Source organism: Schistocerca americana, chromosome 8 (assembly GCF_021461395.2).
Source record: "Schistocerca americana isolate TAMUIC-IGC-003095 chromosome 8, iqSchAmer2.1, whole genome shotgun sequence".
NCBI classification, from domain to species: domain Eukaryota; kingdom Metazoa; phylum Arthropoda; class Insecta; order Orthoptera; family Acrididae; genus Schistocerca; species Schistocerca americana.
The window spans coordinates 201,025,642-201,050,430 of NC_060126.1; the positions used below are offsets into that span (position 1 = coordinate 201,025,642).

The 24,789-nt window shown below is 40.7% G+C and overlaps 1 protein-coding gene across 16 annotated transcripts in view; it reads right to left on the reverse strand.

The window, feature by feature from the left end:
* Positions 1 to 2,129: 2,129 nt before the first annotated feature.
* The window catches only part of LOC124545007 (protein bric-a-brac 1-like), a 467,428-nt gene continuing 444,768 nt past the window's right edge, over positions 2,130 to 24,789 (reverse strand). For all 16 annotated transcript variants that reach the window (XM_047123771.1, XM_047123774.1, XM_047123769.1 and 13 more), the window contains 5 exons: positions 15,338 to 15,495; positions 4,963 to 5,334; positions 4,778 to 4,846; positions 3,966 to 4,047; positions 2,130 to 3,822 (listed from right to left, as the gene is read on the reverse strand). In XM_047123771.1, the coding sequence (XP_046979727.1) occupies positions 3,629 to 3,822; positions 3,966 to 4,047; positions 4,778 to 4,846; positions 4,963 to 5,334; positions 15,338 to 15,495 (875 nt within the window). In that variant the 3' untranslated portion in view covers positions 2,130 to 3,628. The remainder of the gene's footprint in view (positions 3,823 to 3,965; positions 4,048 to 4,777; positions 4,847 to 4,962; positions 5,335 to 15,337; positions 15,496 to 24,789) is intronic.

A 24,789-nucleotide genomic window follows, 5' to 3' on the forward strand; every position in this document is an offset into this window, starting at 1 on the left:
AGCTCGTGCCAAAATAGCAATGCAAGCATGTGATGCATCCACAATAGCTACAGACAACTATACTACAATTTCTGCAGATGCACTACAAACCATTTGCTTCCCTGACGATTTCAATTTATGGTCATGGTCAAAGACAAGTTTCTCTTGGAAGCATTTCATCTCCTAATGCTGAAGACATCCTTAAAGGCTGAAAAGGGTTTTTTTAGTTTATTTCTGAACTCAAAGCTCAGCACACATTAGCCCACAGCCTGATGCTCATAGGACTAACCTGGTCAAGGGTGTAAACCATCAGCTGTGGAAGCCTGTATCGTATGACGCCAGTTGCGCTGCTGCCATATGAAGCTTTCAGCCACGCACCAATATCATGACTCCACCTGTCCAGGGACTTCTCTTGCCAAGGCCTTCTGATGTGTGTTTACAGATCTCTACTATTTTTGCTACTCAAATGGTTTTCACTTCAGAGCAAAGTCCACCTCATAATGGAGTTAATGTCAAAATGCCACTGCTTGCAAACCAAGCACTGTGTATCACTGCAGTTGGGCTGCATACCGTATTTACTTGAATCTAAGCCGCACTTTTTTTCCGGTTTTTGTAATCCAAAAAACCGCCCGCGGCTTAGAATCGAGTGCAAAGCAAGCGAAAGTTCTGAAAAATGTTGGTAGGTGCGGCCACAGCTAACTTCTGCCGTCGAACATATGTAGCGCTACACAGGCATGCTTAGTAGGCGCCAAAACCTCTGCGTCAGTAAATAAATTAAAAAGTGGAAGACGAGCTTTTTTCTCTGCCCCGAGTTTCGACCACTGCATTTTCGTACATTATCCAACGAAGTAAATACAAATTCCGTATTGTTCATCTTCGAATGTAGCAGAACTTCAATGTATTACGAAAATCCGACTGGCAAGACTGTTAGGGATGTTTGTCAATATGGCCAACTCTACGTTCCGAGTTTTTTCCTACCTGTGAGAAGAGATGGTTGCTAATAGGAACCTGATGAAATGTGAATCACATGCAGTATTCTCTTCACCATAAGAATAATACGAATATAAACATTTTGCCATGTATTCTTTCATGTTTGCTGCTATCTCATTTAAATCCTGTCTGCCTAATAAACTACAAAACTAGAGTGAGACAACAGCAAACGCGGAAGAATATACGTATCATTTCATGTTTATATTCGTATTATTCTTATGCCTAATAGTGACACAGTCAGAAATGAAGTACGGCAACTGACTAGATTTTTAAATCTAAGGTGACTAATTTCTGTGCAGAATTTGATGCACTAAAGAAGCGGCCGCAAAAATTTTCAAACGGAGAAAATTTTTCGACTAACTCTCGTTCAGAACTATGTTCTATCATACGCAGTCTATTATTTGGTTCTTGTTGATCATTATCAAAGAAAGTAGCAGTGTAAGTAACAACAAATAGCAGTCTCTTGCCGTTGTTTCGGTTATGAGACAATTCCTCTCTTTTTTATTATTGTAACTGGCGGTAGCGCGCACAAAAGCAAGCCATGCCGCGAGCGGCGACAGGCCGTAAACACGAACTATCAGAATGCGACAAACAATGCATGACGCAGTACAGTAATGCATTTTCAGCTTAGAGTGACAAACACCTATAACAAAGAAAACGGCACTTATCAGATCAAAGCAAAATAAGCAATCGATTCAAACCAGACGAAGCGCGTGAAAAAGGAAGGGTACCCGTATAAATACGGATGGAACGCCTGACGCATAGCAATGGCTACCTGCTAAAGCTTAACTGCTAAGCTTATGACTCGAACCAAACTACTGTAGCTGCATCGTCATTCATTCGACCTAAATTGTCTCTCATATTACAATGGACCAACTTTGTTTCGATTTGGAGGTGCGGCCTAAAACTTTTTTCTCCCTTGAATTTCAAGTCTCAGATTTCAGGTGCGGCTTAGATTCGAGAATTTTTTTTCCCTTTATTTCGAGTCTCATTTTTCAGGTGCGACTTAGATTCGAGTAAATACGGTATTCTCCTACTTCTCTTCTAAATATTGTATCCATTCTTTTCAATATTTACATTTATAATGTCCTAAAATAATGATCAATCTAAAAAGGTTAATATGGATTTTAATCTCCTCCTGATGTGGAAACACAGTTGCATCATGTTCAGATTTTATTTTTCATTATTTCTACAAAAACATCAAACTCAAATGTAACAACTACACACTTATAACTAATAATATGGAGGGGAAAATGTCTACTTTGGACAATGCATACTGATCAGTCTGATGAACAAAGTATTCTTTGGGTACATCATTTTTAACACAATAAACTGCCTTACAAATAATGGATGTTTATAAAAAAGAAATTTTTAATACAGACAACATATATAACATATCATATTGTTCTTCATGACACAATCCAACTACTACGGCAAATTGTGTGCAATCCAATACTGCAATATTTATTTCGGGTTCCTACATCCTAGTTTTGAAAGTGGGGGGTGAGAAAAACATACCTCCAGATTGCTGCAATGTAGTGGATGACGAGTTACAGGAAAGAAAATTAACCAGCACATCCAAGTAATAAGCTGCTTTATCTGTACAGGAAGATCAGAATCACTTCTTTCCCATTTTTATGTAACATTCTGTCCAAAATTTCAAGAATAGGAACATTCAGATGAATATTACAAATTTACATCCTTACAGGTAACCAGTTGTAGCATAGAATTCTACACAGCATGAAACACACATTCATTGAGCACCAAACTTCATTTAAATAATGATGTTTGATGCAAGGCACCACAAAATATGGCTACACCATACTGCCATCATCTGACAACACTTTTTAAACAATCAAGGCAAGTGATTCAACATGTTTGAAGACATTTAGGCTCACTAGAAGACAGTTCTGTTGACAACATTTCAGAAGACTTTGCTAATGAATGTATTGCCACTGTGTGCCTAAACCACTGGTGTCATCACTTTTGGGCAAGGACAGAATGTAATATTGCTAGAAGCAAACTGTAAAACATTTTGTATCCAATGTATCTAACCTTGTGCAAAATATAAATCATCAATTATAGCTAACCTGCCGATACAAAAAAATAATCTTTTTTAACAGCTCTGTAGTTCACAGTTACTATAAACCAGAACACATCAGCATTACTTTCAGTTTTCAAGGTGTTAAATGTGACTAATTATGAACATCAGATCTTGAACATCAGATTTTAATTTGTGTAATTTACCAATACGTCACAATGAGAACACAAGTTCTGAATGAATGAAATATGTAACCAACATATATCACGTAATGAGACTATGAGTCTTAAATGAATGAAATATGTACTGTTTTTGTGTAGTCACAGACTATCAAATCAATCCAGTATATGGTTTAAATAAATATAATTAGAAGTATAAAATGCTACCTCATTTCACACAGTTCAGAGACCAGATTATTTTTATGGATGGCCCCAGAACTTCTGCACTAAACCCTTCTCTGTGCGTACTTTCTTACACATCAATTATTAAAAAATGTAGCTGTCAAAACTATGTTTTCCACCTTCACAGTCTTTCTGAGTTAAAGGGAAAAAACCCAAGTCACATAACAATATCACGATTCAGTGGAGCATTAGGAACTGTCAGGAGGACGCAGCAGGCCTAATCTTCACCCGGTGCATCACGAGAATTGACATCATCTCCTCCTGGACTACTGCCAAATGGAGAATCACTTGTGGCTTCTGCAATGTTCTCAGATTTAGCTCCACAGCTGTTGCTCCCCGGCTCGAAAGGATAGTCTTGCATTTCTTGCACATTCGATAGTTCAGTTGCACTAAAATTTTCCGTCTCAATATCTGAAAAAAGGAAGAACAAATTGTTTTTGTTTCATGCGGTACCGAAGAGTTGAGAGGAGATAAAGCCTTAGTGAAGAGAAGATAAACCATGGATATAAGAGTGTCACTGACAGTAATTAAAGACACACCCCACTTCATCTTACCAGGTTTCTGCTCAGTCACAGGTTCAGTCACTGTCTCTGCTCCTCCACCATCATCTTTGGCTTCAGTAGGTGGTGTAAATTTCTAGAAAAGAAAAATTGTTTACCTATGTAGCTATTCACAATAAGTAATACTAACTATTTAAGAGTATTATTTGACTGATTTGGAAAAACCAATCCTTTGTAATTCTACAGTCTTGCCAGTGCATACATAAAGTGCAATATTTGCAAGTCTTAGACTAGAATCAACGTTTCTGTTCAAACAATATAGGTTAAAGGGAAGGGAGAGACGGAAGGGGAGAGGTACGGCATAGTAAAGCTCACGCAAAAATGAAGTAGATGGGTAGAAAAAATGGAAAACACTGTCTGCACACAGCATCCCCTTATTTCAGTTATTGCCTTTTTCCTTTCAGACTAATTTCAAGTTTTGTTACCATAAAGAAACCACAATTATGCCAAAATGAGAGCAATTTGTCTTCCCCACACTCACCTCCCAATCATTATCTACTCCTTCCTGGATTCATCTTTTCTTTCTTGTTCTTACATTTACACTTCCCTCTAGGATCACAATCTCCCCATCCCCTTTCTTCCTGCCTGTCTAGTGAAGCGTGCATACTTTACTACATATGTATTGAGTAAGTATTTCCATTTTGGAATTTCAGTTACTTATACATGCCACTTTTAAAGTATAAAAAATATGCCAACAATCTATCCCAGGTAACAGCTTACTACAACTGTGGTTCCTTTTTATTATCAAGCAACAGTTTAGGGCTACATGAGTGTGACAAATTACATTGCAAACAACTGTTACTTACTTTTTCAACAAATTCTTCATCCATCGAATCATTACTCAAGTCAATATCAATTGGCTCAATTTTCACTTCCTAAACAAGAGAAATAGTAACAATCAGTTGAAGATACAGAATCGAACACAATAGTTTCATCATTAGACATGAATAACAAGTGGAATTTAATATTTCCTCTAAAGCAACAAACTCACTGGTAGTGGTTCAGATCTCCGTTGCTTTCGTGGAGGGGCAGCTTCAGACATTGGCTGTTCGTGCCGGTAACCTGAGGTGGATGGTATGGAGTTAGGAGGGTTGCGAGCTGGGAGCTGCTGAGGCTGCTGCTGTCTCTGAACTCTTCCCAAGGATGATTGTCCTACAGATGAGGTGGAGGATGGGAGAGAGACATGTCGTTGGGGCTGGGGTTGTGGATGTGGCTGAGAATGGCTCTGTAGCTGCTGATGGCGTTGCTGATGTTGATGCTGCTGTTGATGCTGCTGCTGCTGCTGTAACTGCTGGTGCTGTTGCTGTTGCTGCTGCTGGTGGTGGTGGTGCTGCTGCTGCTGCTGCTGTTGAATGTGCTGTGGCTGTAACATAGGAGAGTAAACTTAATTATAATCTTGGTTCCAGCCCCGAGCTATCTAGAATAATTTGTTTTCTTTACAAATGTTATCAATTGCATTAACCCTTGCAATAATGTATTTTCAATAATGTATACTACTGGGGGAGGGAGTTGGTGTACTTTATGCCTACAACAAAAGATTAAAAAATACAAATTTCTTTAATTGTTTTGACTTTCATGAACACATTCTTTACAGAGTCACTGTCTTGAACACACATTTGGTATTTTTCATTTATTTAATCATTTAACTTTCTTTAGTCTTATTATCTTGAGCAATATCACCTCTAAATTGGTAGTGAAAGTCATTATAGAAGTACTACAGTTTACTATGATTCAAAAGTATTACAAATATTTTAGGTAATAAAGAAATAGGTCACGTAACACTTTCTGAGAGAAATTATCAACCTTTTTTCCTGTCATATACTTCACTCCTGGAAAATGCTGTCTAACAGTTTTCTTGCTGTGTTTACAACTGTTACAGATAGCTGCTTTATCACTTTGTTGGAGTTTTTTTTCTTTTTTACTTGCTTTCACTTATACACAAATGACCAGCTTTAACTCTATGAGCTTCCTTTGTGCCAAAGTTCCACTTGATTTTCCATCCGAGAACACCATCCGTGGCTGACATCACAAACTTTTGCAGTCCTACAGCATTGTTGCCTTTTCTTCAAAGTGTGGTTTCATGAGTTGTTGTCTTAGTTCTTGAAGGGAAAGCCATTGTCTATTAGGTTTTTCCTTACTCCAATCCAGGAAGTTGAGTGGAAGTAATGTATAACAATATGCCACTGCTATGTTCACAAGGGTAAAGAAAATAATGCAGTGGCCACCTTCTTGTAGCACTCTTACATAATACTGCCTCATCATTTGACTGGCTGTGTCAATGCAGTCTTTGGTCTCATTATAATATAAATTCATGACTGTCTTCTTCTTATTGTCAATTGCAATGTCAACGTTGGGATGATAGCAACAGAAGCTTCTTTTGGGTTCTTCACAGGGGATATAAGAAACAACTGTGATTGGAAATGTCCCACACTAGAATCATTGAATGCAAATTTACTAGAATATAGTTCTATTCTTGAGATAGGCTTCAGTTCTTGATGCGTATGTTTCGTATCAGCTTGTGATGTTCCGAAGAGTGTTAGCTTCTGATTTCTTGGTAGATCTTTGGCCAAATCAACTGAAGTGTAATATCTGTCTGTGGTGACACTGCTCCCTGAAGTACGTGAAGAAACAACCAGGCATGTCACCACAGCTGCATCTGAATTGTTCCATGCCATCATTTTTCTTCCCTGCATATGACCCATGCTGATAGATATATGCTCACCAGGTATGCTAAGTATTCCACACCTCCCAGATTTTTCCTTCATGAATATGTATTAATGCTTTCACTGCTGTGGATGTGTATACACATCCTGCTCTGCCTTTCCACAGATGCTATGGACATGTGTCTACATGTGCCACTTTTTTTTCCCTATAGAGCCATTGACATCTGTATGCTTTCTGAACCACCAACCTCTCACTACTGCAGACAAGGAAGTTCCAGAACTCTGAGACTAAAAACATTTTGAATGCTTATCATACAACATATGTGGTTTGTGTGCTATCATTTGAAAAAAAAAAAAAAAAAAAAAAACACACAACAACAACAACAACTCATTTCAGTATCTTGAACTGTTTACTGGTATGACCACACAATTCTCAATTCACAGGGACAGAAATGGGCATGTCATGCAAAACCGCCTGTCAGATATAAAAATCAGTAACTCGAGAACAAAATGAGATATCGTTGTGCGCACAATTTTAAATAAAATTTCGAGACCTTATTTACATTTCATATATTGCAAAGTGCGAGATAAAATCAACCATATACGAAGTTTGTGCAATGTGATTTTACTTCTGCAAATTCTTTAAAATAGAGTGCAATGTTTTACTTTACTTGATGCAGCACAGTAACTATGACGAACAGCGAAAAGAACCCAGTCCTTGATCAAGCAGACACATCAAGACAGCTGAAAAATTTGATTTTTGCAAATCTTGCTAATAGGTTTATTCAAATCAGTAGTAAGCATTTCACAGCATTCAGACCATCATCTATCAGCACAAGCATTAGCATTTGGCAAGCAGTACAGCAATAATGAAGCCCCACTCAGCATGAAATTTAAATAGCTCGTACGTAGCAGCTAAAGGGTTAAGGGGGCACCTCCCATGGAACAATGACATTTTATCAGTAACAGAGTGCATCCCAGCAAAATATCTTGGCAGTAAGTCATTCATCTTATCAAATACTTCTCATATTGCAGCAAACTTGTCATATTACCTGTCCTTATTTCCCACTCTTTCTCCACATTTTGAGTTACCCACAGTATGATGAGACATGGTTTCGATGTATGAACTACTCCAGTGATTGTAATGGATTTGTCACTAACCTCAACATCTGGGTCATGATCAGTTCCACCAGGTCGCCAGAGATCATCTTCAGTCAGTCTTTAGTCCACCACTGTCCATATCCTCGCACACAAGAGATTCCTCTCCAGATTCAATCACCACTTCATCAGTATCATCAAATTCACTTCATCTATCATCAAATTCAATTTCAGAATCTGTAGACTCTTCTAAAACCTGTACTATTTCTCTCTCAGTAAGAGAACATCAGTACATTTTCAATCACAGTTGTATCTTAACACTGGACAAAATTCCACTTAATAAGAAAGAACAAACAAACAACCAGAAACTGAAGAGAAAGGGAACATTGAGACCAACATTGCCATCTGCATAGAGAAATTTGATGTCCAGGTGTTCTATATTTCTGCAGTGCTATTACTTACGGAATAAGACATTTGTTGTCCAAAGCCACATCAACTATGGGGGAGGTTTGACACTTTATGATTGCTTTCATTATACTTAAATCTTCAGATTATCTTTGAGTGGAGAAACATAAAATAACTGTAGAATCTGGTAGAAGAATTCATTACAAACAATAAATATTTTTCTCAGAATTTTAAATTATAAAATGCACTACTAAATTACAATGTTTATGAAAGGTGGATACAAAACAATGCACCCCTCCTTGGTACTGCAAGGGTTAAAAGGGAAATTCACTCAAGAAAACTGTAAGATCATGAAAGAGAATTGCTAACCAGTGCTTACTTTCACTAAGGGAAATGTCAGTACTGCCAACAGACACCTATAAATGTACTTACACTATCCTTATTTTCAAACCTAATAGTTCTTTCCATGGGAAGAAGATAGGGATATCATACAGAAGGTTGGAAATAGATAGGTAATTCAAAAGTCCACAGGATGGCAGGCAACCTCCTGTTGTGTCCTTTTTAACTTTTCCCAAATAATGCCTCTCTCCTCCGTGAGGAAGGAAGAATTTGGCTCCTGAAGGCAAATGTAAAATCACACATTGAAATATAACTAATGAAGCTAATATGGCCCAGAAACAATAAAACAGTAGAAAAAATAAAAAAGATGCAGATAAGTAATTTATAGAATGAGGGCATCAAAAGTACGCAGAACTGCCAGAAATGTTATCATAGAAAGAAAGTAAATAAACTGTCAGGGAATAATTATTTAGCCCACCTATTTCCCTTAGCTGTGGGCGAACAACACTACATACAATAACTTCTTACAAACATGATTAGTTGCTGCATAATCCATTACCTCTGTAGTATCGTTCAATGGTGAAACTCATTAAGCAGACTTAATTACTACTAGGGTACTGCAACATTCATATTTTGCAATAAATGTGAGTTTTGCCTCAAAATGAAAATGCAAAATTACCTAATAAATGCTATTTCATAATGAATACTACCCAGATTAAGCTTTATTTTCTACACAAATATTTAAAATTTGATCAACTTTTGTTTACTGGTATTGCACATCATCTAACGAAGCCAAATTTGGAAAGATAAGTCGTAAGAAGCATAAGAACGCGTTCGCAAAATAAAAAGCGAACTCACACAACAACATATGAGTGCATTGATGCTATTGCTGCACCAATTGTGGGTGGCTGAAGGGTCATGTCTGTGTAAAACACATGCTGCGTAATGCTAAGTACTTAGTAATGGGACCTAGCATCCTACAGAAATACGAAAAAAAAGAAAAAAAAGAAAAAAAAAATTTGCCTGCTGGCTTTCAAAAGTTGGTAAATGCGGCCACTTTAATGTGGCAGTTTCAGGTGATGCATTTTTAGAGCTGTAACTGCATCAAATACCAATAGAGATCAGGTCGTTAAATTATCTCGTTTATGACACTGCCCACCTCAGTAATTGTGCGGTAGCCACTATCAAATGCTTCGTGTTGTGCACTCCAACGTTTTCCTCTTCATTTTCAAGTAAGTAAGGAGATTCACCATAGTACATCACAGAGTTGGATTACAAACTTCACAACACCAGAAGGAATTGGGTATCCCATCACCATGTGACAACTCTGCATTTGCAGAAACAAGAAACATGGATGGACGTTTGCTGTCCAATCAGCAACAAAATCTGTGTTGCCAAAATCATTGAGACAAGCTTAACAAATCTGTCATTATATCTATATAACCAAAATACGTAAAAGAAAACAGGATGTTGATGAGAAAACTGAAGTGTTAGGAATAATCCAGAAATACCGTGAAACCCCACTTTCACAGTTTTCAAGGGATTTAAAAAAATAGTGTAAAATGTCAATTCTGGGAAATAACATTTTAAGCTGTACAGGATACTCCCTAGCATTTTCGCACTTTATGTATGATATATGTACACAACAAGCATCAAAAGACTTGTCAAGGACTTGTTAGATAATAACGGTCTTCCTTCTTTACCTTCCCACAACCTCATGATGCTGCACCTGTTGGCATGCTAGGCCCTACACACTCCACCAGATAATGTTCCTCTCTGACGGCCCTCCCCCACTCTTACACTACTATCCGTTCCCCTTCCCACCTCCAGACTGCTGCTTCCATTCATGTGATAGCCGCATTCTGGCCCGAGCTGCCGGAGTTGACGGTCATGTGTGAGTAAAGTGTGCTTGCTTGTGTGTATGAATGGTGTGTTTCCCCTTGGCTGATGAAGGCTGAGGCCAAAAGCTTTCTTCAGTGTCTTTTAATTGTGCCTGTCTGTGATTTAATGTGTCTCCTTTATGGTAAGGAGAATCTATGTTTTCCTACACTGTTTATATTCCCACCTGGAGTTTCCATTTTTTGATACATGCAGGATATAAGATATGTCAGAGACAAATGTGCCAAGAATATTTTAATAATGGCACCAATGGATGGTCTTCTCGATCCAAAAATTTTCTAAGTGGCTGTTCCTCAAAATGTAAGTTTTGAATGACAACCAAATACTCCGTTATTTAATAAATTCATGGCACATGCAGTTTTTAACTGAAGTCATACAGCATTATAGGAAATTTACTTTGAAAGTAATGCTTCTCAACCTCCCCATTCGCAATATTTTCCTGTCATCTGTTATAAAAGTAAACAGTTGTGATGCCACAATCACCAAAAGCAGTTTTTTGTTACTAAGTGTTTTTGAAGCTGTTGGCACATTTTGCTGTCAGCAGACACTTGGCACACTGTCTTGTTGCTGTAAACGCTACATTTTCTTTGCAGCTAAAACTGTGTTTTGGTTTTATTCTCTCGTTTATTACTGCAGTATTATCCTACAGCAGCAGGCTTAAGTGAAATTTTTTCTTAGATCAGTAAAAATTACAAAAATTTAACTCAAAACCAAAACTGAAAAATTCCTGGAATTCTAAAAAAATTTCCAGGTTCTTTCCAGATTATCCAGTTCTGTTGGGGCATATATACCCCGTTTATCTCCAGAAATAATTGTGGGATAATCGTAAAACTTTGCACTAATAACTTACCAATACAAGGTCTTATAAAATTACATTTTCCTATTACTTTCCAATAGATGTTATGGGCAAAGGTTGTGATTTTCATTACTAAAAAAAAAACACCAAAAATGGCTGTTTTTGTCCCATATTTGCAAAAAAGTGTTGTCCATAAATTCTTTTACACTGTTTTCATTACAAAGACTATGTTCTAGACCACCTAAAAACCATTTGATTTTGCAAAGCGAGCATACAAGGCTCTAAAAAAATGACAAGGTGGAGGTGCATTGAAAATGCAGATATATTCCACCAGTACTTAAATGTAACATCTATTATGTTCTGCAATTGCTTAGTACTACCTGGGGAAGGCCCTATCTGAAGTCTTGATTACAAGGAAGAGAGATAATGTACAAATAAATTGATAATCTTCAAAATGGGTAAATAATGAGCAAATGTTTAATGAGCACAATAATGATTTTTTAAAAAAGAACAATATAGTATATACGTACGTTTCATGAAATTGTATGTGCACACATTTCCAAGTTGCAAAAATACAAGTTACATTTTAAAGATGTTGTTTATAGTCATTTTAAAATAGAACCTCCATTTTTTTTAGCACCAATGACGCGCCATTTTCTAGAAAGCATGGTGTCAGTTGGAGTAGCTTCCGCTTGCTGCTTGATATAAAGCAATGCCACATCTAGCGCTGCCAAACATTCGGTGTGAGTGGTCAATTGTAGTTTCTTCAGGCAATTCCACATTGCCACTGTCTTCAGTGGGTTCACTAACCATTTTGACAACTGCAAGAATCGGCTACTTCTAACTGTTAATCACTGTTAATCCAATCTGAAACATCACTCGCATTCACTTTTTCACATCCAGCAAGCTTTTTCGTCAGTCCTGCCAACAATAGGTCATCTTCGTCTGTGCTGAAGGTATCCATTTCATTCTGTAAAATCTGGTTCCAAGACATTTTTACAGTGTCCGCCTTTATTTCAGGCCATGCATCAGCTATACAACAAACTACATCTTTTATCATAGTTTTTTTTCTCCCCCCAGGTATTTGTTGATGGTCCCTTCAACTTTTGTCTGCAGAAGCATCTGATCCGAATGACGACAATCCAGTTTTTTCAAGCACTATAAATCGACAGACTGTATTAAACTCTTCATGTTCAGAGATAAAAATAAGCAAATACTGTCCCATTATCATTCTTCCTCATGAAGTTCTGAACCAACATTGTCAAGTGTTAAGGTTGCTTTGGAAGGCGAGAACTTTCTTTAGGTATCTTTGGGTCTCTTTAACAGAATCTTCAAAAACCACTTCCTAAAAATTATTTGTGTCTATCCAAGTAGATTGTTGGTGTACATGTGTAACAGGCAGTGACAAAGCAGTGGTATTTCTTGAAGCTCTAGACTCAGCTGACTCCCATATTACCATAGCTTCAGTTTATGGTCTCCGCTTGCATTCAATGCAGCAAGAACTATTGATCTCTCTTTACATGTTTTTGTAGCCCAGAGCATTTTATAATTTAGCCTGGTTTCATCACATTTGTACAGTTGATCAGGAGGCAGAATTTTACCTTGTATAATTTTTCCTAATTCCTCTCAAAATTGTGTAATAGTCAGAAAATCCATAGAAAAGTTTTCACCACGAATTTCAAGTTGCTTTATGCCGTATCGGTTCTTCCATCAATCCAATCATCCTGAATTGCAGTAAAATTATCGTCACCTTCCTTTTACTCATCTCTAAAAAATACAGCTTTTTCTTGTAAAATAGGTACTGAAATTGGATCTCCTTTGTGGTCCTTCTTGTTGTACTCAACGGTGAGTGTTCATAGGAGACAGGAGTGCCCCAGGGAAGTGCGATAGGGGCACTGCTAATTTTCTATATACTTAAATAATCTGACAGACAGGGTGGGCAGCAATCCGTGGCTGTTCGCTGATGCTGCTGTGGTGTACAGGAAGATGTCGAAGATAAGCAACTGTAGGTTGATACAAGATGACCTAGACAAAATTTTTAGTTGATGTGATCAAAGGCAGTTGGCTCTTAAAAGTAGAAAAATGCAATTTAATGCGGATGAGTAGGAAAAACAAACACATAATGTTTGGACAGAGCATTAGTAGTGTTCTGCTTGACACAATCACGTCATTTAAATATCTGGGCATAATGTTGCAAAGCGGAACGAGCATGTGAGGACTCTGATCTGGACGGCTGACTTTGGTTTACTGAGAGAATTTTAGGAAAGTGTGATTCATCTGTAAAGGATACCACATATAGGACGGTAGTGCGATCTGTTCTCGAATATTGCTGAATTGTTGGGATCCACACCAGGTCGGATTGAAAGAAGACACCGAAGCAATTCAGAGGCAAGCTGCTAGATTTGTTATCAGTAGGTTTGATCAGCATGTATGTGTTAACGGACATGCTTTGGGAGCAGAAGTGGGAATACCTGGAGGAAAAAAATGGTTCAAATGGCTCTGAACACTTTGGGACTTAACATCTGAGGTCATCAGTCCCTAGACTCAGAACTACTTAAACCTAACTAACCTAAGGACATCACACACATCCGTGCCCAAGGCAGGATTCGAACCTGCGACCGTAGCAGTCGTGCGGTTCCGGACTGAAGCACCCAGAACCGCTCGGCCACCACGGCCGGCCCCTGGAGGAAAGAAGGCATTCATTTCAAAGTACACTACTGATAAAAGTTTAGAGAACTGACGTTTAAAGCCGACTGTAGGATGAACCTACTGCCACCAACATACGTTCCACGTTGGGACCATGAAAATAAAATACAAGAAATTAGGGCTCATACAGAGGCAAATACACAGTAGTTTTTCCCTTGCTCTAAATGCAAGTGTGACAGAAAAGGGAATGAAAAATAAAATACAAGAAATTAGGGCTCATACAGAGGCAAATACACAGTAGTTTTTCCCTTGCTCTAAAGGCAAGTGTGACAGAAAAGGGAATGACTAGTTGTACAGGGTACCCTCCGTCATGCAGTGGCAGTCCCTTCCCAAGCATAGTGCGCAGATGAGCAAGACAGTGAGCAATTTGACATGCTTCCTGGTGTGGCTGAAGACTGTGAGGCATCCATTGGGCACACACTTCACGCATATGCAATCGTTCCTTCATGATGGTGTGAACACTTCCGACCCTCAATACAACCGTGGTGTTTATGGCTTTCACTGTCACTTGGCAGTCCTGGATAATGAGTGCATCCGCCAGTCATTGGTGATCAATGTGGTGCTCTAGACCGTGCGTCATCAGCTAACAACTGTCATTCCCTGAAGCGCTTGTGCTACGCCTTGACCATTGCAAGGGACATGCAGTGCTTGCAGTACACTTGTGACATTCGTCTATGAATGTCCAATCCCCTACTCCTTCAGCTGTCAAAAAACGAACACCACCTCTTTGCTCTTCTTTTGACATCTCCGTGTCACTGTTTGCAATGCAATTGGCAGCCTTGGACGATTGATGCATGCTGCAGCTAGCTCTGTATAATCATGTGACATGCACCTGTGCCCTCTAGCAATGGGCTGTGAACTTCCATGCTCTGGTTGGAACCAAACCTCACTACACACACACACACACCAGGATATTACCCTCCTGTACCCCGTTTGCACATTCCAGACTCAGCTCGTTTCTTTTTTCAATGCCCCTTATACAACAATGGTCAGCCAATGTTGTTAAATGTGTACTGTATTTTAATGACCACTGCTGCAGAGTAAGGCACAACATTAGGGATAACAGTAAGCACGGTACGCTCTATACCCAAAGAAGGAAGGAAGGGTGCGTGTGTGCACACAAGAGAGAAAGAGAGAGCAAATAGGAAAGAAGGAAAATTGAGTTTAACGTCTCATCGTCATTGAAGTCATTAGAGACAGAGATAAACTCTTTAACTGTGTCATCAAGAATGGGGAAGGCAATTGCCCGTATCCTTTCAAAGGAACTGTCCAAGGATTTGCCTGGAGCGATTTGGGGAAATCACGGAAAACTTAAATCTGGACGGCCGGGCTTGGGTTTGAAGCGTCGTCGTCCTGATGTGAGTCCAGTGTGCTAACCACTGCACTACTTCACTCAGTACAACAATGGAATCACAGTATAAATACTAATGATTAGGTGCATAACATGCATTGTAAATTACCCTTATAGTCTGCTGCTGTGGAGAACCCATCATTCTGCGCTTCCGCATGCGCCTCTCAGTTATGGGAGACGGCACTTGCTCATCCAGAAAATCCTCAATAGTTGCGGGCATTGAATCTTCATCTTGTGAGGATGGAGTGGAGGCAGGTCCTGCTAATCCTGTGCAACATATCACATACGATATATCATAACAGTCAAACTATGAGACACATTATTTAATTTTCATTTTTATTCCCTCCAAATATAAAGGATTCATGAATATGGATACGCATGAATCACAGGGAAACCCAAAATTATTTTTTTGGACACCGATTACTGTAAATAGGTTCTGTCAGGAACTAGATATAATGAATCATTCATTACATTTACTTGCACTAAAAGCATATGCTTCTATCATAACATTGCCTTTTTCCCGGTAGGGATTTGGAAACTGGACAGCTAAAAACAGTTTTCCATCGCCCATATACATTCTTTTGACTATGGGAAACCACTTCATATAGTCACTTAGTACAAGCAATAGAAGTAAACCTGCATTCTCAGCACAGCTCAGTAGAAGGCACTGTATCTCTAATTACAAATTAAACAACATGGCTTGCGTATGTTATTCTGCCTGTCAACAAGCTTGACAGGTTATTTGCTAAATAGGTCACATGTGCCTTGTCACTTCACGACGAGAAGGGTTGTCACCATGTGAAGTTGGCTGCTCAGTTGATGTAACTTCACTATCATGAGACACACAGCACTGAACTGCATCATATTGTTCGCTTACAGTCAACACAATCATGTGATGACTTACCTACAAATTACCCAAGTCGAATGAAACAGAAATATAAGCTGAATTTTTGGACAGCTGGGAAGGCTGTGCCAATCCACACAGAACAAAATGGTTTCCACTAAATCAACTTTGCCTCTATGCATCAGTTCAACCACCACAAACTTGTTCTGGGACTTAAGTTTATTTTTGTTCTCTTTCATAGATTGAGGAGGGCAGGGCCCAGAGATCTGGTTTCTGCAAGATACAGAACAAACAGAGCAGGTGACCTTGGGGTGCACAGACTGTGTATTGTGGCCAAATTGTTGTATCAGGCCTTCAGCCTGAGAGGTGTAGGGGGAAGAATGTTTGTTTGTTTTGTTTTGTTTTGTTTTGTTTTGTCGCACAAAAACAACTAGGATCATATGCACCCATGTCAGAACCATAGAACAGGAAGACAGAAAAGTAGTTAAAAACGACTACAACATTAAGCCCAATCGACGGAACAGGGACTTTGAGAAAGGTCCATAAAATATGCCATAGAGAAACCGTTATCCAGAACTAAAAATTAAATTGCCTTTGTCGTACAGCCTCATTTCCTATCAGACCTACGTGACCAGAAATCCACATAAATGTCACAGTGGCTCCATGAAGAGTGAGAAAGTGACAAGCTTTCCTGGACCCGTTGCACAAAGTGATGGACAGCGTGCAGCACACAAAGGCTCTGAAGGGCACAGAGTGTCGGAGCAGGTGATGTAACTGAAAAGCCTGTGTATTCAGATGCACTGCATGGACTGATACAGGGCGAAGAGTTCCGCAGTAAATACTCCGGAAACCAATACCGGAAAAATACAGCAGAATGACAAGTGTTCTATGGGCAGGTCCTGCAGACAGACTCTCAACCAGACTAGTGTAAAAGATGCCTGTCGCCAAACGGATGCCACGATGGTGGATGCTACTGAGACGGTGTAAAAGGGACAGATGTGCAGATGCGTAAACAAAACACCCATAGTCTAGTTTCAAACGGACATGGGGCCTGTACAAATGGAGGAGGGTGGTCCGATCTGCTCCTCGTGGACTACTACTGAGGACACGTAGAACATCGAGGAAGCCAGCGACCAGGTAAGACATGTGGGAGTACCAGAAAGTTTTCTGTCAAGCATAAGCCCCAGAAATTTTTTAGTTTAAACTAATGTAAGAGCAACAGGCCCAAGATGTAAAGGTGGTGGAAAGAACCAGTTGTGCTGCCAGAAATTCGGTTTTGTCAGTGGAAAAGCAAAAGCCATTGTCAATGCTCCACGAGTAAAGAGGATGGAGACAATGCTTGAGACCCTGCTCAAGGAGACAAGTCTGTGGTGAACCGCAATACATGGCAAAATCATCAACGAAAAGGGAGCCGGAGATGCTTGGCTGGAGACAGGCCATAACAGAGATAATAGTGAAGAGGACGACGACAGTAGGGATGGAAGCTTCAGGCACGCCATTTTCCTGGATAAAGGTGTCCAACATGGCAGAACCCACACGTACCTTGGAAAATCTTGTCTTTTAAAAATTCCTGAAGGAAACAGGGCATGTAGTCACAGAACCCCCACATGTACAGAGAAAAAGAGGATACCAATCCTGAAGCAGGAGTCTTAGCGTTTTTCCAAATTGAAAAACACAGCCATTATCTAGTATTTCTGCAAAAAACCATTGATAATACAGGTTGACAGAGTGACAAGATGGCCAACTGCAGAGTGGCACGCTCGAAATACACAGTGTGTAGTAGTTAGTAAATTATGAGACTTCAGCCACCATACCAGACGGGCATCAATCATACATTCCATCACCTTGCAAACACAGCTGGTGAGAGAAATGGGGCAGTAGCTAGAAGGAAGGCATTTTTTCTTAATGGGCTTAGGTACAGGTATGACAGAGACTTCACGCCAGCATCTGGAAAACGTACCCTCTGCTCAGATGCGATTGTATGTATGAAGAAGCAAGTGTTTGCCTGCAGGAGAAAGGTTCTGCAACATCTGAATGCGATCATCATTGGGCATTGGGGCGGAGCATTGAGATAGCAAAGGCAGCACTGTAGCACTCGCAATTCTGAGAAGAGATGGGTATTGCCTGAGCCCTCTCCACTCCTTTCCAATGGAGGAAGGCAGGGCGATATGGAGTGGAGCTCGAAATCTATGCAAAATAGTGGTACAAAGTGTTGGAGATAGCAATAGGGTCCACTAAGAAATTATCTGCTACGGTCAAGGCCAGAAATTGGGGTATAGACCTTGGTCCCAGAAAGCTGTAGGAAGTGGCCCACACAAAGTGGGAATGGAACTGTTACATAGTTAAGGAAATCCAGCTAGCTTTACTGCTATCCCGAATAACGCGATGACACTGTGCACGCATTTATTTATAAAGAACGCAGTTTGCCATTGTACAATAACTGTTGAAAAATGCGGAGTGTCTCCACATGCAAATTGCATCGCTGCACGCCTCTGTCTATCAAGGGAACTGGACACGGCGTGGTAAAGAGGAAGTGGGAGGAATGGAACTTTCTGCGGTGGTAAGGATAATGTTTGTACGATATTCTACCTGGTCATCACAACGAGGGACATGTGGTTTGTTGAAGGCTGCCAGGGAGGAGTAAGGCCTCCAGCCAGCCTTGGAAAGCAGCCATTTGTGTGCACATAGGTAGGGTAGGGTAGGGTAGGAGTCAGCAAAGGGATAGCACATGGGAAATGTGTCACCAGCAGACCACTCAAGACGATGGACAAGCTGGACAGTGTAGGAGGAGAGGTCCAAATGGGAATACGTGAGTGAGGGGTGTGAAAGGAACTTGGGTGCTCCTGTGTTAAGGGAGACGAGATTAAGTTGACTGGCGTCAGCCAGATTCTGGGAGAGCCTTATGGAGGATGGTGCACACAGAAGTCACCAAGCAGCAGAAAGGGGTTAGGGAGTTGCCCAATAAGGTGGAGGAAGTCTGCCCTGGTGACACCAAATGACTGAGGGATGTAAACAGTACAAACTGAAAAGGTGAAATGAGGAAGGAAAATGCAGACTCTGACTGCAAGAGCTTGGAAAGGGATAGTCAGATTGTTTGACTATGAACATCATCCCAGATGAGCAGCATGACTCCCCACAAGATGATGGAATGCCATCCTTCGTGGAAGGGGGGGGGGGGGGGGTCAAAGCGAAATGTAGAGAAATGTGAGAGCTCAAGGCAGTCGTGAGGATGCAAGTTTGTTTGCTGCTATTTCAAAAGCAGCTGTAAGTCCTCACTCTTGGATCTATGGTCGTGAATGTTCCATTGGAGGAGAATCATTATGGGCATAAGGAAGGACGGAAAAATGAATGGGTGTTACCTCGAAGCTGCAGAGTGTGGTGGTGCACACCAGCAACACAGAGGTCAGTCAGATGAGGATATCATGCAGTGACACCACTGAAGGCGATTTCCGAGCCGTCAAAGAAGAAGGACATTTACATTTGTTTGCTATTTTTGAGCCTTTCTGGTTGGCGGACGACGACTCAGATGTTTGTTGGCTGGCGGCGGGGGGATTGTAATAAGTCCTTGCGAGAGCATTCCTTCTGTCCTTTCTGGCTTGCCGGTTGTGTAGCGGGTGACTTCGCCCTGTGAGGTGAAGGTTTGGTGGCTTGTTGCAGAGCTGGAGGATGAGACAGGGATGCTACCGTGACAATGGGCAATTTTACAACCACGGTACAAAATTTGAGGTAGCATGCCTGTGGGGGCCACGTCCTTCACGAAGATGAGTCCTGTACGTGCCAGATCATTGAACACAAGATTTCTGACTAGCCAAAAATTTGCGAGCGACCGAGTAAGGCAATTTTTCTTTCACCCGGATCTCCTGGATAGCCCGCTCATCGAGATTCACGGGACAATCTCAGGAGGAGGTTGCATGGTCACCGTTGCAATTGATACAGTAGGGATGAGGAGGAGGAGGAGGAGGAGGAGGAGGAACACCATCGCCTTTACGAGAACATCTACCACAGGTTACACAATTGGCCAAGTGTTGACACAACATTCATGTGTGATAACTTCATAGCCTGTTTTGATCTTTGGTGGAAGCACCACTCTATCAAAAGTAAGATATAGAGTGTGTGTGGGCACTAAGGATGCATTTACCTTTTTCATCACCCAACGGACTGCAATGACACAGTCAGAGAGGTACGTCCGGACTTCTGCCTCAGTCAGGCCATTGAGCAGCCCACTGTAACACCAGAGGAAGAATGCAGCATTCAATGCGCCCTGACATGAACAGGATAGCCGTGGAGGAGTGAAGCTGCAAGCTGCTGTTGTGCTTGAGAATCAGAAGCCGTGTACAAAAGCAAAGTGCCACTTCGTGAGCGAGAGCACGATTTCATGGGTCAATTGCATCAACACCTATCTGAACAATAATGGGATTTACTGCAGCATACTTGTTGAGCCGGGGGTGGGAATTGTATGTTACCCAGTCACCCATCACGCATCAGACATGTGGGCCGGCCTCGGAGAGGAAGAAGATCAAGAGGAACTTCAAACACCATAGCGGAGGAAGGTTAGTAGAAAGGGAACAAGGAAAGAAGAAAACGAATGAATATCAGTGTTGGGATTGTTCTCATGTCAGCTACCGAAAATGTGGAACACATTACCAAAAACATCCCAGACATTTTCCCCAAGGGAGGGGAAAAAGGATAACAAGAGGACACACACACAGTGTAGCAGAGGAAAGATGCTGCAAAGGTTGGGGCCCCACGGTAACCAAGCAGGAACCCGCCAAAGAGTGAAGGGTGCCCTTGGCCCAACACCAAAGAAGGGGGACACTTCTTTGGCCTGTGAAAGAGAGCAGTAACCACTGGGGAGAGCATGGGAACCACAGGGGAGGGGGAGAGGAGAGCAGGATGAGACTGATTTGAGGAAAAGGGGGAAAGGACATAACAGAGGCAAATGGAGAAGTCATCCACACAGTGTTGAGTCGGTCAAATTTTTGACAAGCCTCAGTGTAACTGACACGATCCAGCGACATATACTCTTAGTTATCTACTCTTCTTTTTTTTGTAAGCTGGGCAATTTGGTGAGTGTGGAGAGTGACAGTCGTGACAATTTACAAGAACAGGTGGTGGAACACACGGGCTCCCTCATGGAGAGGGTGTCCAGTCAGCACACAGACGGTCTGCCATCCATCGGGAAGATGTGCCTGAAATGCAAGCACCGAAAGCACTTCGTGGGTGGCGGGACATATGGCTTCACGTCAGACTGTTAACACACAACCTTGATGATCTCTGGTAGGGTTATCTCTCTCTAAAGACAGAATAAAGGTGCCAATATCGGTGCGACTGTCCTTCAAAAATGCCCCACCATTTCAGATATATTCAGAGCCTGGTGAGGTGTAATAGATAGTAGGACATTGCCAAGACACTCAAAAGCAAGAAGAGCAGCAGATTTGGCAGCAGAAGCAGCTTTGATCAACAGGGAACCTAACCACATCTTACTAAGACACTCCACTTCACCAAACTTGTCTTCGATATTTTGCACAAAAAGTAGCGGCTTTGTTGCGGTGAATGTTTCGCCATGTGTCCTACTACAGACCAATTTGTGGGGAAAGAGTTTCATTCCAAGCCAGCGACGCTAGGGAGGCAGTTATTCCCCAAATGACTTGCACTACAGAAAAAAAATTTGGAAGTGGAGGTCAAACCCTAAAGTGGAACCAAGAATGCAAAAAAAGATGAAAGAGAAAAAGCAAGGGAAACAAAACTGCACAGAATACAGGCTACCAGGTGGATAGCCAGGTTGACGTAAGAAAGAACACTGAAAAAGGGGGAGGAGGGGACAGTGGGGAAGGATTGAGTATCGGGGAGGAGGAGGAGTGAGCATGGGGGAGGAAACGCAGCCCAGGAAGGAAGAATTATCTGCAACAGCTTGGGCCTCCTGGGCACTATACATGAACTCTCGAAACAACCGTCAGACACTTAGGGGTTTAATTGACTGTTTCTTACACTGCAAGAAAAGTTAAAACAATATTACTAAAATGAATTATCATGACAGTAAATAGTTGCAGCAGCAAAATGCATAAATCCTTTATGGCCATTTTTACTGTACTAAAAAAATATTAGTGTCTACCACCGTCTTAATTTTAAACCGTCTTCTGCTTTTCAGCCTTACATCATTCTCAATGGCTCTACAAGAGAAATACATGAAGGGTATCAGTGAAATATCACTGGTACAATTAAATAAAATATACTTCCTACAAACTGAAGAAGCCATTACATCACTCAGTTTATTATCTACCAAATATTCATCTGGTGCAAGAAGATTGCCAAAAATTATCACTGCAAGGTGGCGTCAATGTATGAAAATATTACTAAAATGAGTAAGATGTAGCTCTTCAATAAAATAATTGATTACAACACACACGTAATTTAGTAAACGGTAATGCACATTTACAAATGTTAAAATCAGTATACAGTGCAACCTCACATAGCAAGCGTAATTCGTTCCAGAATCTTACTATTAGTGCAACACACTCATTACCCAAAACCATTTAACGCATATAAATTAATGTAAAATACAATAATGCGTTCCATGCAGTAAAACTACTGTAAGTTCCATCTTATTCACGCCATTTATTCAAAGAAAATTATGTACTTTATTATTCACGATATGTAAATAATTCTTTTTTACTAGGAAGCTACCTGTAGTCTTTTGTTCCTGCCAATGCTTGAACAGATGGCGAAAATGCAACACAGCATTATTGTCAAATTTGCAGCGCGCGTAACCACTGCTTTATTGGGGTGATGATTTTCAATGTACGATGCAACCTATTCCCATGCTTTTATTGCAGCGCAAGATTGCTGCTTTGCTCTTACCACCTCCACCTCAACTTCTTGCTGTGAAACACACTAACTTCATAAGCTCTTCAGCGATTATTTCTTGGCTGTGATCTTCCACAAGCTTATTGCTATCATTATTGTCCAGTTCTAGTCCTATGCTCTTGGCCAAAGACACAATCTTATTGACTTCAGGCTCCCACAGGTACTGACTCACATGCCTAAAAGTCAAAATCGACAACATACTCTAGCCAAAGCTTGGTCCAAGCAAAAGTGAGAGTTCCCTAGGTAGCCCATTCCCATGCCTTTTCAATCATCTTGACGCAGGCCACGATGTTGACGTGATATTTGCAAAATTCTCCGAGAGAGAGAGAGAGAGAGAGAGAGAGAGAGAGAGAGAGAGAGATAGAGATAGATTGGTAGCTCCACTCAACTCAAAGCAACACTCGGAGAGTGCTTCAGTGTAGAACAACTTTTAGTTAGAAACAACCTGCAGGCCCATAGGTTGGAGTAACAGAGTTGTGCTGGGAGGCAGAAATTGGGTCTTGATGAATTGAAATTCTTCAAGGAGGTGGTCTTGTAGCCTGGAGAATGGGCAGGAGCATTGTCCAAAACAAGTGAGGCATAGAGGGGCAGATTCATCTCAAGCAAAGTTTTTCACCGAACGACCGAATACTTCATTGAACCAATCACAAAAAACATCATGTGTCACCCATGACTTCTTGTTGAACCTCCACATCACATTTAACCTGCTCTTCTGGACTTAACACTTCTTGAAGGTTCATCGAGTTTCTCAGTCGTAAACTAGCAGCAGTTTAATTTTCAAATCACTGCTGCATTGGCACCTAATAGCAGCACGAGACAGTTTTCCATTGGATTGTGACTGGGAAATGCATTCTCCTCCGCTGTTATAAACGTAAGCTTCGGCGTTTTTCCAAAACAGACCTGTCTCCTCACAATTAAAAATCTCCCTCGGAATCTATGAGCATCTGAAGTTGCTGATGAAGCTCTCTGCTGCCTGTGTGTCAGAGCTGGCTGCTTCCTCGTGCCTTGCAATTCTGTGGTATGCCGGTTCTTCTCTTAAACTTCCCGAACCACTCACAGCTTCAACCACAGATGATCCTGGCGTCATCTTAATGAGGACGATGAAAATCATTCTCATCTTCTCACAAACGACAGTCTCCTTGCAATTTCTTTTCATTTATCCATATAAGGAGCAATCTTCCATCATCATCCTGAATATGAAACTGTTGTTTAGATACTTTTGTCACTCCCTTTGAAATATGTCTCTCCTTTATCTTGTCCTTGAGGATAGTGTAAATAGTTTATGTAGACCGATTGTATGTACTCGATGCATCAGCAATGCTCACACCATGTTCAAGTTTTTCAATGATTGTGTGTTTCATTTCCAAGGTAATTTTCTTTCTCTTATGGCCGTCGTCTTGTGACGATCTTTGGAGACATTTCTATGAAGGTAATTAAAATTTGCACACACAAAAAAACACAGTATGAATCCCAGTTTAGAAAAACGTGTTATCACAAGCTGCGCTAAGATGATACCAGAGAGAGCACTAAACCCAGATTGCAGTCCTGAAGACATTGTTCATATGCCATTCCCAACGATGAAAGGTGTTCGTTCTGCTGAACATTTTCCCAGCCATACACAAACAGTTGGTAATCTCACACTAAACTGTGAAATCATTGTCACTCATTACTCAAAGCATCGCGAATTGTGATTTTGGGAGATGCTCATTAAGCTAGGTTCCATTGTATTGGTAGCATATATGTATATTATATATTTTGATTTACACACTTGTGCTTCTCTCTGCAAAACTGTTACATGCAAAATACATTTCCTGTCATTTTGCATACAACTTCATACACTTTGTTTTATCTTA